Raw genomic sequence first — 17,814 nt, forward strand, 5'->3', positions numbered from 1 at the left:
CCTTCCCCCATCTTCTAAACCACAATACAGCTCCAAATATATTTTGTCATTCATAGACATGCTCAAGAGCCAGCATTTCTCATAATGTTAAGTAGGGGATAAATTCTTAGATCTTATTCATTCTGCATTCTTAATCTCATTTCTTTATTTGTTGTAGGATTATGCCATTGTAAGTAACAGAGGGAAGCCAGTTTGACAGGCATCAAGTAGCATTTAAACTAACAAGTAAGTGTATCTCTAGGCATTCCCTGGAGGCATTTAAAGAATCAACAGGAAAAATATTTCTAATTTACAACTGAGACCAGGGTAGTGCATATGCTGTTGGACTGAGGAGATAAAGGTTGAAGTCCACACTCAACCATGGAACACATTATTTTTCATTGTAACCTTTCTTACAGGGATATTCCTATTATGGTAAAATGAATGGAGCTCTCCTTATCACTTTGAGCTCCCAAGAGAAAAAGTGTGATATAAAAGTAACAATAAATACACCGCATTTTAGCCAGTAAATATAATATTGATGAAAGGTTTGAATATTTTTAAAGTTAATTTAATCACGTACTTCTTCCCTATCAAGGTATTTTTGGTTTTGTCTGAATTATGCAGTCAAGTTATAACATTTGATTACTTTCACTCTTATTATAGTCCTTGTTTCTTCTGCTTTTAACTAACAATTAAATACACTAATTATTTTTATTCCTCCATTACTCACAATTATTCTAATTAGATTTTTTAATTTTAAAAAGAAAATATATTTCAATTGCCATTTCGTTCTTGTGCAATAATGTTTCACTTAGATCTGATGACAAAAATCCACCTTTGATTTGCACATAGCAAATGTTCATGTGTTTTGCCAAAATGTGTCTCCTAGATTAAGTAAGAACATATCCTGATTATTTTATATATATGCTGGACATAATACAAAGGACATAGTTCTCCGTAAAATCATTAAACTTTTGGGTGGGTTGTTTAATGGATTGCATTAAAACAGTGCATTCACCATTCATTGTGTTTGTCTCAATCATACAACATTTGTTTTACCTGATTTGATTAAGCACTAGACAAGTTGTGCACCCATAAGTTATCATTTCAGAGATATTTCCTTACTTAAACAGAGAAACAGAATGACCAAGGGTGGGCAAAAAAAGCATGAGAACAGGAGCAACTTTCAACTTCCTGCCAGCTTCCAACTGAGTTTTCTTTTGGGGATCTGGCAGGGAGCACCTGAAACCCACCTTTCTTTCTTTCTTTCTTTCTTTCTTTCTTTCTTTCTTTCTTTCTTTCTTTCTTTCTTTCTTTCTTTCTTTCTTTCTTTCTTTCTTTCTTTCTTTCTTTCTTCTTTCTTTCTTTCTTTCTTTCTTTTTTCTTTTTTTCTTTCTTTTTTCTTTCTTTCTTTCTTTCTTTCCTTCCTTCCTTCCTTCTTTCCTTCCTTCCTTCCTGAAAACATTAATATAAGCAAAGGCTCTCAACAATAAAGATTTATTTCTGAAGAACCTTGACAAATTAGTGAATCAGAGAAATTCTTAGAATTCATTATGGCATTTGACAAAATAGACCACAGCCTACTTCTTGATAAGATAGAACAATGTGGGATAGAGAGTACCACTACTAGATGGATTCACAGTCAGAGATGACCAACCACACTCAGCATGTAGTCCTCAATGGAACTATATTTACATGGAGAGAAGCATGCAGTGGGGCACCTCAAGGTTCTGTCTTGGGCCCAGTGCTCTTCAACTTCTTCATAAATGATCTAGATGAGGAGATGAGATAGAAGAAGAACTGATCAAACTAGAGGGAATTTCTAATATTTTGGAAGATAGATTCAGGAAATGGTATAAGGTTTCCTGCCTGAGCAGGGGGTTGGACTAGATGACCTCCAAGGTCCCTTCCATCTTCTTCTTCTTCTTCTTCTTCTTCTTCTTCTTCTTCTTCTTCTTCTTCTTCTTCTTCTTCTTCTTCTTCTTATTATTATTATTATTATTATTATTATTATTATTATTATTATTATTATTATTATTATTATTATTATTATTATTATTTAGAAGGATCTTGACCAATGGAACATTGGGTCCTATCTAACAAATTGTAGTTCAGTGGTGAGAAAAATAAGGTCCTGTATTCAGGCAGTTAATAGTTAATAACAGTCTTGTTTAGTAACATTAATTTTGGACTCAGTAGTGATCATAAGTCGAAGACTACCTGTATACATGCATTCAGTAGAAGTTCCACCATCCCATTCAAAGAAAAAAAAAATCCCAACATGGACCTGCTAACATCAAAACTAATAAAAGCAGGGCAGTTCTGCTTGCAGCCGCTTTTACTGTTAAAGTTTTATGTGATTTTGTTTCCATTTTTTCAATATTTTAAGTTTAAATTGGTTATGTTGCTGATATATGCCTGTGAGTGGATGGGTGTGCATGTGTGTGCATGCACTATGTGTGTGGTATGCAAATACACTGGCAGCATGGTTGAAATGCCATACATTCATTTTAGAAAAACTCATTGAAAATGGGCCAGAGCAACTAATACAAAGGTAGCACCAGCCCTCCATCATGCGTAAGCACAATCAGACAACATACACACCCTGATTTATTTACACACTACACAGAGCCTGGCACTAGCTCATTCACCACTGTCTGTTCTTTACCTATAAACAAATGCAGGTCTGGCTACAGAAACGGGCTGCTTATCCCCAGCGACAGCATGGGGATCTATCTGCATTTGTCTGCACACAAAGCCATTGTTCTTCATGTTTGCTTGGTGAGGGCAATAAAATGTCCCATGTCTCAGCAGCTGTAAAACTGACCTAATTCACACCTCCCCATGGGAGTTCCTTCAGCTTCTCTGTTCTGAACTGCTTCTCTGTGCCTCTTTGTCAGGGAGAATCCAGATGACAGCAATTTTTCCTCATAGGGGATCACCCTGGGCCTGAAACCAGGTGTCAGTGGAAATCCCAAAATTGTGCTAGAAAGTCATGTTTGAGTTTCAAGCTTGGGAGCAGTCACTATAGCTACCGTGGCAGACGGCACCTTGCAAGTTGGTTTCCATACTAGCTTGGTTACTATTTAACATCTCCACCCACATTAGGCCTGATTAAGCAAATCAATAAGATAACAGGCGAGGCAGGTTTCCTCACCCTTTCTCCCTCCCTCCCTCCCTCGCCCAGCTTCTTTTCTTGTTATTTTACACTTTCCCATTTTCTTCAGAATTATACTGATGAGAAATGGTCAATGTAAGCACACAGCTAAGTGCTAAGATGGAGGCCCCTCCGTATGGTGAGTACACAGGCTCCTGTCTGCCTATCTTTTCTTGTTTTTGAAGAGAGACGCTCAAAGGTTGAGCAAAGCTGTGTACACTCAGGGCCGACAAATCCTGCTGTTTGTTGTTGATCTATGGAGACCTTATATCTTAGGCCAACACGCATTTCCTGGCTGTCCATGGTCTCGTATTCCCTGTGGTTGGCTTCCTCTTAGTCTGTTGGAGAAGCAGCACTGCTGCCCTTGACTTGAAAAACGAACAAGCATTCCTTGATCTGAGTCTCTTTTGTTTTTGAAGTGAGAATGAATTTGCCAAAAAAAAGGAGTTTAATGTAAAACCAGCAGGAAAAGAGGTTAGGAACTAAGCTCAGCTAACCTTAGATCTGAGACGGGAACAAAAGCAGGCTTTTCAAATGCATATTGAAATTTGTACCTTGCTCTTGTGTGTGTGTCTGTATGTAGGAGAAAGAGAGACCATGTCAAACCTCTCACAAAACTTTGCAAAAAGACTTAAAAAATGAATGTAGATTTTTCTCAATGAGACTGATTTCTGAATTGATATATATGGAAGGACTGCACTGTGCTGTTCGAATGGCATAAAGTCACACTTATATTTCTAGTTATGATTTCTAAGATGGGCTGAATGGTTAACCTCACATTTATACACATAATGTATTTGTTGTCAGTAAAGATGATCATTAACGACTTTTCTGTCTGAACCATGTACCCATGCACCAGTCCTGTTTTGCACATGGATTTCTTGTGAATTAAACATGCACAGAAAAGATTCTCCCAATACACATTGTGTTGCCCATTGTCCTTTGTTTACAACAGTGGCAAGTTATAACCACCTCTTTAATCAACAAAACTAAACCCACCCACCCCCAAAGTTACAACCTACTGGAATAAGGATTTTTGTTATGTTATTCATAATACTTGCATATTGTATATTTTATATTAATAAATTATGATTTATTGAATAAATCGCAGTGGCTGGATATAGTCAACCAATCACTACAAATCACAACTTGCTAAGCTTGAATTAAACAAATAATATTATGCTTTGCTTGTTGCATGAACCTGTATTATGTTGGTGGCGAGAAAATAAATGTTTGGAATTGAATCTCAGAAGCTAGTGAAATTTCTGCTGGACACTAAGACATGATCTGGTTCACATAACACTTTGCTACAGATAGTGGTAATCTGGAGTTTTCTAATCCTACATAGTGCACACCAATTTATATTTATGTAAAGCATTGTATTCTAGTCATCCTCAAGCACACCCCATAAGATGGTCTAGATTTAGCATGCTGTATGAACCCAGCTATAATTTATATCTGGCTATTCTTTTGACTCTAATTAGTTAATTAAACCATAATTGCTTAATGCAATATATTAACTCCACCTAACTATAAGCCTAGCAGGCTGATCGCAAAGCTTTAAGGGCTGCAACCTTAGATCTGTGTGAGCATCTAATCATCTGACATAAAGACTCACCCTTTAGAACAATGTAGCTCAGGTAGGAGGTCTTTTGGCTCCACAAAGTTGTAAACTTTTAACATTGCTATGTGGTTTTTAACTATATAGGCATTAACTATATTATATATATTATATATGGCCTAAGACAATTCCTTTTCACTCAATGAAATCCAGACAAGCCAAAAGGTTGGGCACCCATGATATACCATTTTATGTATATAGCTAGTAAAAGGTAAAGGTAAAGGTTCCCCCGCACATGCGTGCTAGTCGTTTCCAACTCTAGGGGCCGGTGCTCATCTCCGTTTCAAAGCCAAAGAGCCAGCGCTTGTCCAAGGACGTCTCCGTGGTCATGTGGCCAACATGACTAGATGCCAAAGGTGCACGGAACGCTGTTACCTTCCCACCAGAGTGGTCCCTATTTTTCTACTTGCATTTTTACGTGCTTTTGAACTGCTAGGTTGGCAGAAGCTGGGACGAGTAACAGGCGCTCACTCTGCTACGCAGCACTCGGGATTTGACCCGCCAAACTGCCAATCTTCTGATCGACAAGCTCAGCATCCTAACCCCCTGAGCTACTGCGTCCCTTATATAGCTAGTACTATGTACCAAATTAAACATCGAAAAGCAGGCAAGATGTTGCCAAAACACGAGGCACCTGGAGCATCAAAATCCAGTTCAATGAGCCCAGTAGCCTTAGAAAAGGTGCAGATGAGAGAGAGAATCCTGTGGAAACGCAGTGCGTAAGGTGAAAGGTAGCTTCTCCTTACCCTTATTTGCACCATGAGAAAGATACCCTCACACACACATACCTTGGGGGGGTCCCCCTCCAACGAGGCTTTGGGGGAGTCCCTGGTTGCAAGCTGGGCTGGCGCACGTTTGTCTTGCAAACTTGGAGAATTGCATGAAGGGAGCGTGAGCCCAGCAGGGTGCCAGGAGGGGGAGAGGAGAGAAGTGAGGAAGAAGAGGAGGAGGAAAAGGAAGCAGCAGGACTGGGAGGAGGAGGTGGAGGCAAAAGGAGAGATAGCAGAAGAAGCAGGAAGAGGGAGAGGAGGAAGAACGCCGAGCTCAGATGTTGCAAACCAGTTGGAAGTGCAGTCATCGGAGGACCTTGCATTGAGCAAGAAGGCTTCTCCCCTGCCACTTTCCCACCCCTGTCCAGAACCCTGCAGACTGGCAGTAGAAGATGCACTTTCAGCACACCTCCAGCTGTGTGGCCCGGTTCCTAAGTGCCCGCAGCCCATTACCGGTCTACGGACTGGGGGTTGGGGACCCCTGCTATAAACAATGTAATCTATAAGGATGGGATGAAGCTGGCTCTGATAGTGAAAAAGAACTTCATAATTCCATTAGCCAAAGGAAGAGTTGCCCCACTGTAGGAAGAAGGTGTTAATATATATATTTTTTGTCTAAAAATAAGATCATCTTTACCTTTGGATTGTTCTTTTTGATTATTCAAATAGAATTATTTAAAATTTCAACTAAAAAGATAAAAACTAGTGTGAACAAAAAGGAATAAAAATAAAAATAAAAAGTGGATAAAAGAAAGAAAAAATAGAAAAATAGCAAAGAAAAAGTAAGAATATAGTAGAGAAACATATATAAAGAAATGACTTCTCTTTTATCATAACAAATATAAACAATTTCAGTAACTTATCACCTTCTCTTAAAATACAATAAATGATTTCTTCTTTCTGTATTCTATCTCTTATCTATAAACAAAGTCTCATTATTCAGTCCTGATCAGCAAAAGTGCATTTCTGGGTCCATTTTTCAAAAATATCCTTCAATTTAATATTCTGTATTGGTAAGTCAAATTTAAGTGTTCTTCTTCTTTAACTGAAATCTTTAGTTCTTTTTTGATTGCCTCTGATGTTCAACCAAAGTCTCATCCATCAGGTTTTTTAAAAAAGAGAGTTTGAAACAAAAGCCTTTTCTCAAGGGAAGGATTTTCATAATTAATTCCAAATTTTTATTTCAAATCCATCTGGAAAGTTTTCTAACTTTCCAAAATCAAAAGTTCTAATCCTCCTTTTGCTTTTTATTCCAAATATACTGTATATATATTTATTTTTAATCCTTACATTTGTATTTAAAACTTCTTTCGTTGAGGAATGAAGGAAACTCATCCAGTACTAAAAACCTTGTACTGCTCTAAACTTGCCAGAGACCACTATGTTGCAGTCTCCTTGCAAGGAGCAATTGTATGAGGCACCGGTGGATAATTTCAAGTCAGTGTATTTCCTGGCCCTTCATTCCGCTGGGTTCATTGTATGCAGAGCCATCTTCAGTTTGGAAGTTGCCCAAAAAATAAATAAATAAAGCACCTTTGTATTGTTCTTGTTAGGAGAAAATCTAGAACCTGTTCAACTATAATGTTGCCTTTCTGCACAAAGGGTGAGGGACACCCTTAGCATGTGTTCATTTCCTGTGATTTTCTCATATCATTGACTGTAGTGTGTTTTCCTTTAATTTTCCTTTCTGATTGTGAATGAAGCACTTTGTGCTTGGAACAACATGCCAGACAATCTGCTATAAAGTTGGTGGGTAAGGCCAGGATAAACATGAAAACGGATTTAAATGCAGTTGAAATTAAATATATGTTCAATATGATTTCTTTCAAGACACCTATTGAATATTTTTCTCCTACTATCATCTTTTAAGTGATATTCTGCACACCACTATTAGGTTTCTCTGGCTAAATTGCAACAAATGGTTTTGGGATAGCTGTGCTACCAAGCGGGACTCCCCTTCTGTTTTTGTCAGGTTTGAAATTTGATGCTATTGTGAAACCAATATAGTGCAAAAAGGTGATTTTGTTTGGTTTCTAAAACTTTGGAAGTCTCTTTTTTTTCTGACGGAAGGAATTACAATTTTAGATGATGGTGTCAGGCAAACAAGCTGGAGACATCCAGAATCACTAGAAAATGGCAACGTCTAGGTAAAACCCCTTTTTTCTTTACAAGATGAAACATACCCTTAGTTAATTAGTAAAACATTTTGTCTGGCTTCAATAAAAAAGGAAAATATTCCAGCCTAGGGGTTTAAAAAGCATAACCCCAAAGGGAAATTGGTAGGAGAGGGAAATGAGGAAAATGTTGGCATTTTTTGAAGTTACATCTAACTAATAAGCAACTAGAAAATTTATGTTATCATTTTGCCCAGGCTTAATTTTCCTGTATACTCTTTTCTCACTTTTATCCTATGATATAGAACCTCAGAGAGTATTATGATTAAATGGATGTTTGAATCTCAGTATCTTACCTCCCAATCAGCTTTTAAAATGCCTGACTGTATTGGCCCTAAAGCTTTAAAACTCATTGATATGGATTAGTACAATGTATTGTTACAATAGTGATTGAGATATTGAACCTAAAGAGATAAAACAAACCTATAAGGGGTCATGTATAACTTTGAATTTCTGATGGCAAAGGAGAAAGACTGGATGTAAATGGGGGAGGAGGCTTTAATTGTGTGATCATAGTCACCATTTTAAACATTTTGATTCCCACCGTGGGCACCCTGCTGACTGGTGTTGAAAGAATAATTTTGACAGCATCAGACTACTGCCACAATGAATAGTTGCAATTCACTTTCCAAATTTAGCATGGACGGTATCAACATGCCTACAAGACATTAATTCTGGGGTACCAGTTATGTGGCAGTTAGTATAAACTGATGAAAAAACACTTCTATTGTAAGGCAAAGGGTCAGCTTTGTTTGATGCAGAACTCAATGTGATTGTGAATACATTTCATAAGTTGAAAGGAAATTAAGATTCTAGTGCAATTCTATAGCAAACAAAATTTTCCAATTTTCTATCAAGCCCACAGAATGTGCAATAGATGTAATATACACAACTCTTGAAAATGCAGTGATGTGTCGTGTGTTTTATTATTTTTCTGAATAATTGCTTCTTAAATCAATCTGTTCAACTTGATGCCTTCAAGGAATATAGGATTACAGCTGTTGTAGAAACAAATTTTTCAGCAAGTTCATTAGGAAAATGTGGGAGAAAATTTCTACTCTATAGCTATGACTCTGCTGACACATATATTGTTTGTGTGTATTTATATATAATATAGAAAGCCCAGTGTAGAACCCAGAATCAGATGGGGTTGCCAAACTGAAATATTTGGTATCTCAATGCTGTGTGTACTTCACTCATAACCATGCAGATGTGCTTACATAAAATGCCAAGCTTCAGTAATATTAACCTTGCTAGATTTTCTTTCGCTTAGCATGTTGTCAGAATCCAACCTGCTTGGTTAGATTATTCAAAGGATTTTATGAACCCAGGAAATCAAGTTAAGTATGTTGTACGAAGAGACAACAATAAAAGTAAGAGACTTGGGCAAAGCAGTTCATTTATTTCTTTCCTTAGAAACAAGACAAAAATAAGAAAAAGAAATAAGAAGAAAGAAGAAAGAAAGAAAGAAAGAAAGAAAGAAAGAAAGAAAGAAAGAAAGAAAGAAAGAAAGAAAGAAAGAAAGAAAGAAGAAAGAAAGAAAGATTTTTTTTCCAGATAGCATAGAGAAGTGGAGGATTAACCTATCCTCCCACATTGTCTTGTCAGATCATTTCTGCATTTGTTTCTAGCATTTTTTTTCATTCTTCAGCCAAAATGGTTTACATATAAATCAGTGGGGGGTTGGGGGCAGGCATACCACCAGCAATTTAAAAGGCATGACACAGGAAAAAGGAAAAAAAACAAACTCATCAGCCAATGCTTCAAGTTAAGAAGAGATTTTAAATCATGATTGGATAAAATTTGGATAAGGAGAAGTTGGTCTTTTAATGGGGTGGATCATTTGTCCTGTTTCCCCACCCCCCTTTTTTTTGGGGGGGGGAGGAAACAGCAAGATGAGAATGGTGTTTGGAATTTGCTGCAGAAGCTTGATGTCCCTTTTCATTGTTTATATTGCTGAGTCCTATGTTTGAGAGTTTCTTACCTGCCTTTCTGTCCATGTGAGATAGGTTGGGCTGAAAGAGTGACAGGCTGAAAGCCATCTGATGTGGTTCTGCCATTGAGAGTGAACTTCAACCTAGGTTGAGGTCTTCTTAGTCCTAACCCAACATCTTAAGCACTACATTGGCTCTTCATTTTCTTATATGTGGTACGTATTTTGCTACTGCTGAAGGGGGAAATGTCAGAGGAGCGACATGCTGCATTTGGTCAGCTGCAAGCTTCTCTACTCCATAGAGATGAAGTACTTTGATTCAGAGGGGATGAAACTTTTCTGTGTAATATGTCACTCAAGAGTGGGGAGTGCCTTCTTTATTCTCCCTCTTAACTATATTGATATAGTGGAAGAAGGCTGTCTTACTCCAGAGAATGCTTGCAGGCCATCACATTGTAATAAATAATAATAGAAGTACAATATAATATTTATGTAGTCCAGCATTAAATTAATATTAAACCAACCAATACCGTACCCTAGAATTTATTCTTGCAAACCAAAATGTTCCTTTGCACCATTCCTAAGAAATTGTTGTGCCACAATCTGAAGCAGTATGGTAATCAGGTGCAGTCTGACACTGCACATTGCATGAAGCCAAAGAATAGCTTAGCCGATTTTGCCACAGCATGCTGGGTGAATTGAACGTTGCTATACTGAAATGTGAGGCATAGATTATGGTTTTGTATGTTGTGTTAATCCTACAAATTGTGACTTTTTCAGTTAATCTTGGTTAAACAAGGAACAGCTCAACATAACATGCAAACAAGGTCATTATATTTATATTTATATTATATTTATTAAATTTTTATACCGCCCTTCTCCCGAAGGACTCAGGGCGGTGTACAGGGCAATAAACATTAAAAAACAAAGTACAAAAGTTAAAAAACAATTAAATAATTTATGCCCGATATATACAATAGTTAAAACCATATTAAAACCCAACCCCAAACCCATCAGACCAGGCCGGCTTGCTCAAATAAATAGGTTTTTAGATCCCGCCGGAAGGAGCGAAGGTCGGGGGCCATCCGGAGCTCAACCGGCAAGCGGTTCCACAGGTCTGGCGTGCCCACCGAGAACGCCCTCCCCCTGGGGGCCACCAGTCGACATTCTCTGATCGGAGGCACCCTGAGGAGGCCCTCTCTGTGGGAGCACACTGGACGGAGGGAAGTTGACGCCGGCCGCAGGTGCTGCCGTAGGTAATCCAGACCCATGCCATGTAGGGCTTTGTAGGTCATTACCAGCACCTTGAATCTCACCTGGAGGGCAACCGGCAGCCAATGCAGCTCGCGGAGCAAAGGTGTAACATGGGAGTATCGGGAGACTCCCAACACAAGTCGCACGGCTGAATTCTGCACCAGTTGAAGCCTCCGAGTGGTCTTCAAGGGCAGCCCCATGTAGAGAGCATTACAGTAGTCCAAACGAGAGGTCATGAGCGCATGAGTGACTGTACGCAAGGCATCCCGTTTCAGATAGGGCCGCAACTGGCGCACCAGGCGAACCTGGGCAAAGGCCCCCCTAGTCACAGCTCCCATATGATCTTCTAAAGAGAGCTGTGAATCTAGGAGGACCCCCAAGTTGCGCGCCCTATCTACGGGGGGCAATAACTCGCCCCCCATAGCAAGAGATGGAGTAATCTGAATTTCCCAGGATGCCGGCACGAACAGCCACTCAGTCTTGTCACGGTTGAGCCGAAGCCTGTTCCTTTACATATTGTGTTAAGCTAAATTTTAGCTTATTTGATTAGACTTTTATACACTGTTTCTAGGTGGAAGGGAAAAAATTCCGATTTTTCATTCATTTTCATTCATTTTTTCATTCACAACACTACAGTGCAGACCTACTCCTATTGCTCAAAATGCATATTGTTGGTTGAGCAACCTCAAATGGAAACATATTCTTCTAGGAAATGGATCATCTGTTTTAACCTGGGATTGAGCAGGGAGATGCTTCACCCTGGAGACAATTTTTGCTATAAAGATGGTTATACTTAATCAGACTTCCAAGCCTTGTTGATTCTACTAAGAGAAGGGGAAAAAGAGGGGGTGGAAAGAGGACATGCTTCAGGGCCAAAGACAAATTTTTCTTCCCCCCAAAATTATTAAATTACACAAACATATGGTGATGGAGAATGTAGCATGAATGCCTTGCAGCTTAATTCATCAACATATATCTGGGGAAAGATGAAGGAATTATTCTGTTCAACATAAGATAATCTTCAGTAGAGTATTTGATAAATTATTTTTAAAGAGTACCCTTGCCCTGGCTCCAGACACGGAGGAAAGCCCATCTGATGTATAAATTAGTGTTTAAAATTATCGCATGAATATACATTTTTGCAAAACTGGTAAGTTAAAATATAGTGGAAAGTTATTTAAAATGTCCAAACATAATTCTATTTGATTATGGAATCATTGACTTCATTGGACAAAGTCAGGAGAGAAAGAAATTGATAAAGGATGCATCAAAAAAGAGAGAGAAGGGAGTCTTAAAATGGTGATGTATATAGGATTAGATACATTGAAAAGTTCCAGACTATGTATAGAATATAAATAAACAGCAAGAAAGAACCACATGAAAGTGTAGCATCTACCCCGCATTATATTAACAAGATGATCCCAAAAGAAATGGGTTATTACTTCATTGGCAAAACATGAATCCCAACTTCAATTCTCATCACTTCCAAATGAATGATAGCTTGCAGTGTCACTTAGTGTCACTTGCACTAAGTGAAGACACAGTATTGTGATACTTGAACGTAAATATAATTCCAGAACATACACTTCTTTAATATGGAAACTTCAATATTATCATGAAGTTTTACATGGATTCCACATTATGTTATCTATCTGCATCTTCCATACATGTATTTCCTAGTATTTAAGTTCTGCTTTTTTTCTTGCTACAAGAAATTGACTATGGATGGAAAGAACATAATAGGAAGATATTCTTTTTTAGAGCATAATAGAAAAAAAATGTATAACTGAATTACAGTGAAAAAAAGTTGCATGGAAAAGACAGAAGATATTTTTGCACCTCCTCTCTTGACTTGCCATGTATTTATGGCTTCAAAGCCATCTACAAAATAAAGAAAATAAAACTGGCACATTTTCTAAACAAGTTGTAAATGGTCCACTGGGATCCTTCCAAAAAGTCCTAACTCCAGTGAAGTTGAATGTTTGATTTGCTAGTGATTTTTCCCCCCTACTTTTGACAAGCAGATTATGTAGCTTTTTTTGCTGAATTAGATTCTGAAATAAACTCAGTTTAATAATTTTGGAGCAATTTCTTTGTGGATTCTCAAGACTGCCACTGAGTTTGAAAGTTATTGCCAGTATTTTAATGACTGGGAGATTAGCTGGGAGGAATGAGGACAATCTGTCCCCAGTGTTTTCAGCCCATAGTAGTCTTTTGTCCTAGGTCCGCCTACTTTAGGAAATCAAATTCAATAAAAAAGGTCCTTCTCCCAGCAACACAAAAATATGGGGATTAGACATGTCCTTCTCATTTGCCCATACTGAGCACTGGGTAAATGTTACTAATCCTTCAGCCATTGTCAATAAGGTATTTATAGAGTATCTGTTCCTGGATAATCCACAGATACATATACAAATGGCACAGGAAGGATAGTGGTTTATAGCACTCAGTCACTTAAAAAACTTCAAAACAAATGATGACCTTATAGAGTCGGGTGCTCTGGAAACTCATAATACAACTCCATTATTTCTTAACTTAATCATCTTCTTTAATACAGTAGTACAAAGAAACACTGGGAAAGAACCAGGCAAATGACAGTTCTCCTCCAGCAGAAGAGATTATTTACTAGATTATCCCTTGCCTCTACATTTCCACAGCACTGGAAATATTTCTCTTGGTCTTGTGGAACATCTCCAGACTTTCAGAGCATATTTTCAGGAAGTATTATAGGACTGCACTCCTCTACTGTCTACCTTCCTCTTCTTGGCATTAAATCTGGATCCAACTAACTATTACTAATATATGTGCAAGATGAGATATATTTAATCCAGAACCAATACTTTGACCCAATGGATACATCTGTAATTTTGGAGAGCTTGTTGTAAGCACTGACATAACATACATGCAACTAGACTTATTATCCATTTACAAAATGGTTACCATTATGATGGGCATTTACTAGAACTTTAGCTGGAAGCTCAAGGAAGCTGGATGATTGCATCCATACCATGTACTCCCATCCCCAACCTGTGCTGCAGTTTTCCTTAATCTGGTGCTGTTAAAGTATAACTGCCATAATCCTCAATTAATATGACCAGAGATATGCAACTTAGTGTCTTCCGCAGTTTTTGAGCTACAACTTCCACAGATTCTTATGGTTTGACATAACTGCTGGATTAATTAGATTTGTAATTCCCAAACTGGAGAATACCAGGTTATTTATCCCTGAATATGATCCTTGTTTATACTGGTTGAAAATAAGAAGTGGGGTTTCTGTACAGAGTACAAATGCCAGTATATGCCTATTTCAAAAGTAATTAGGAAAAATGCTTCAGATCATGCACAGATCAGCAATTCTCTTTTATTTATTAAAGCAATCTGTTTTTTTTAAATGTTCCATATGTATGGAAAAAAGTTGTAGCTGCTTTAAGAGTTGAAGTGTTAAAGAGTTAAAGTGGCACCTCAAGTCTTATTGATAATAGAAAGGCCTCAAATTGTATCAATAATGACAAATTGTGTAATGTGCTCAGACAAATAGGAATTTCAGAACATCTCACTGTCCTCATGGGAAATATATAGAGTCCTGAAAGCCACATTATGTGAAACAGATTAGCACTTGGTTGGCAAGGAGGGAGACAAAGCTATATACTCTTCCCTTATTTAATTAACATATATGGTGAATATCTAGTAAAGGAAGCTGAATTGGAAGAAGATGAGCATGGTTTTAAAACTGGATGAAGAAACATCAATAATTTGTGCTATGCTGATTATATTACCACAATAGCCAAAAATGCAATGGATATGCAAGGTCTATTAATGAAAGTCATGGAGCACAGTGAAAAATTAAATATAAAGAAGACCAAACTAATGACAGCAGGTACAACTACCAGCCTTACAATTTACAGTGAAGATATCTAAGTGGTAAATGGTAAATGGCTTCTTCCTGTTAGGATCAGCCATCAACTATAGATGCAAGCAGTCAATACACTGCAGACTAACACTTGGTAAAACATCCATGAAATCCTTAGAAAAGATGTTCCAAAGGTACTTTTTCCAAAAGGCACCAAGAAAGTCCATCATGACCTGGATGATTGAAAATCTCCACAGATGCTTAGAAAAGATATTCAGATGCCATGTTATGTCTATAGTATACCTTCAAAGTTCAGAATTGTGCAAGCAATAGTATTCCCTGTGACACTGCGGAAGTCAAAGTTGGATTTTAAAGAAGCAGGATTGAAAGAATGTTAATGTCTTTGAACTTTGGGTTTGAGAAGACTCCTGAGAACAATGTGGACAGCCAAGAAAACAACAACTGGATCACTGAACAAAGCAACCAGAGTTGTCACCCAAGGCACAAATAATCAGTCTTAAATTATTCTACTTTGGAGTGAGAAAGGTAAAAGGAAAAGACGAGAGGTTGGTCAGCAGCAAGGTGGATGGACTCAGTTACAGAGGCAATGAGTGCAACTTTGGAAAACCTAAAAGATCAGGTTAGGGACAGATCATCACATCACATCACATCACATTTATGTAAGCGGTTACTAAGAGTTGATGTTGACTAGCTAACATCAATATCTTGATAGTACATAATCAAAGCTGCATTAACAGAGGGAGAGAATCAAGATCATGTGAAGTGTTAATACTACTGTATAATGTCTTGGTAAGGCCACACTTGGAATACTGCATTCAGTTTTGGTCACCATGATGTAAAAAAGATGTTGAGACTCTAGAAAGAGTGCAGAGAAAAGCATCAAATATGATTAGGGGACTGGAGGCTAAAACATATTTATTTAATTGGATTTATTTATTTATATAAAGAACAGTTGCTGGAATTGGGTATGTCTAGTTTAATGAAGAGAAGGACCAGGGGTGATATGATAGCAGTGTTCCAATATCTCAGGGGCTGCCACAAAGAAAAGGGAGTCAAGCTATTCTCCAAAGCACCTGAAAGCAGGACAAGAAGCAACGGATAGAAACTAATCAAGGAGAGAAGCAACCTAGAACTAAGGAGAAACTTCCTGACAGTTAGAACAACTAACCAGTGGAACAACCTGCCTCCAGAAGTGGTGAATGCTCCAACACTGGAAGTTTTTAAGAAGAGACTGGACAGCCATTTTTCTGAAATGGTATAGGGTTTCCTGCCTGAGCAGGAGGTTGGACTAGAAGACCTCCAAGATCCCTTCCAACTCTGTTATTCTTTTCTTTTCTTTTCTTTTCTTTTCTTCTTTTCTTTTCTTTTCTTTTCTTTTCTTTTCTTTTCTTTCTTGTTCTGTTCAGCAGGGTTATTTTTTTCAGGATTGAGCAGGGCCAAAAAAATAACAGACTGTTTAATAAAAAGCAAAATAATGCTGAGGTCATGCACGGTCAAAATCACTCTTTCTGAATCGTTTTGAAATGTGCGTAGTTTTAACAAGTATATTGCAACATATGTTATGGCCTAAATAGGATTATTATATCTGGACTGCAAAAAACTGGAGAACAGATGGAAGCAAAACATCAAGGCTGTTCTGACCATCTTCTACTGTCACTTGGATTTTTCTGCCATCTGTTCATCATCTGGATATACCTTATCAGAAATTTACTGTGGATATTTCTATAATTCTGGCACTTCTGTTTGGACTGTTGCTCAATGTTTACATGTAAAAGTTGCTTTCCAAGGTAATATAATTTTTGTCAGTGATCTTAATTGTTGTCATTATTTAATCTTTTTGTTATCAAACAATGCAATGTTTTTCCTGATTAACACATGCTTTAATCATACATGATAATTTCATATCCCAATCAAATTTAAATTTTAAAATCACTATCAATCACTTTCAGAGTAAGGGCATGGACTCTTTTTGCAGGGATATTTCACTGGAAAAAAAAGTGCCCCCTCCAAAAGAGACATGTTATTTTACAAGTTTTGTGAACATACTTTTCTATTTTCATTTCAATTCTCTCTCAAGAACTTTGTATGAGAAGCCCTGGTCTTAATTAGTTTTAATTGAAAAAGTAGATATGCAGAGATGAGCAATTATGTTATCATTTGAAGAAAAGGATAACTTTTTCCCTTGTGGAAAATCTAAGGGGACTACGTAGATTACTTCCATAACTGCTACAAGAATGGGGCATTTCACACAAGATATAAAGCTAGCAGCCATTCTGTTTCCTGAAATAGTGTTGTTCTGTACCGCCATACCTCTTCACTTAGCCAATGTCAACAGCGATCTGAGGAAACAGGCAAAACCAAACACTTAGATACTTCTCAGAACAAGGCTCATAAAACCTGCACAAACCAGAATACGTGGCACGACACCCTTTTTCCTTGTCCAAATCAATAATCAGGTCTCATTAAAAGTGTTTGCCGACATGTAAGTGATTCCTATTGTAGACTGAGTTTCTAATGAAGAGTACTGTCTGAGGCCTGGCTTCCTTCTTCCCAAGTTATGCTTAATACAAGCTCACTAACCGATGCCAGATCTGCTTAACTAGAGATTTGTAAAGATGCACAATGCATGAACCACTTTTATATAAACTGGATGTATCTATATTTCTACCCATTGTAAATACCATTTCTGTCCTAGGTTGTCAGTCCGAGTAAAAGAGCTTGGTTACCAGAGAGGAACAAATCCCACAATTCCCCTTAAGTAAATACATGCCAGAATTTACTTATCTCAAAATGATTTTAAAAAATATGAAATTTGAGGGCAAGAAATCAGAACATTCAAAGTACAAACATTAAATGGAGACTTTTTTTTTGTTTAACCCCAAACTGTTTTCAGATCATAAGCTTATCTTTGTCTAGTTTAAGTGAATAAAATGAAGAATTACCTCCAATTATGAGGCCATAACATTGTCTGTAGCTTTTACTAATAGTTAGAAGAAGAAGAAGAAAGAAGCCACAGTTGGTGTTTGTAATAAAAACACCAAACAACAGAAAG

At 37.5% G+C, this 17,814-nt stretch overlaps 1 protein-coding gene across 1 annotated transcript in view; it reads left to right on the forward strand.

The window, feature by feature from the left end:
• Nucleotides 1-3,226: 3,226 nt before the first annotated feature.
• The window catches only part of HNF4A (hepatocyte nuclear factor 4 alpha), a gene marked incomplete at both ends in the record, with an annotated part of 68,395 nt that continues 53,807 nt past the window's right edge, over nucleotides 3,227-17,814 (forward strand). The window contains one exon of the mRNA XM_081323352.1: nucleotides 3,227-3,278. Within this exon, the coding sequence (XP_081179478.1) occupies nucleotides 3,227-3,278 (52 nt within the window). The remainder of the gene's footprint in view (nucleotides 3,279-17,814) is intronic.

The sequence above is a fragment of the Vipera berus genome (genome assembly GCF_964194415.1).
Source record: "Vipera berus genome assembly, chromosome: 3".
NCBI classification, from domain to species: domain Eukaryota; kingdom Metazoa; phylum Chordata; class Lepidosauria; order Squamata; family Viperidae; genus Vipera; species Vipera berus.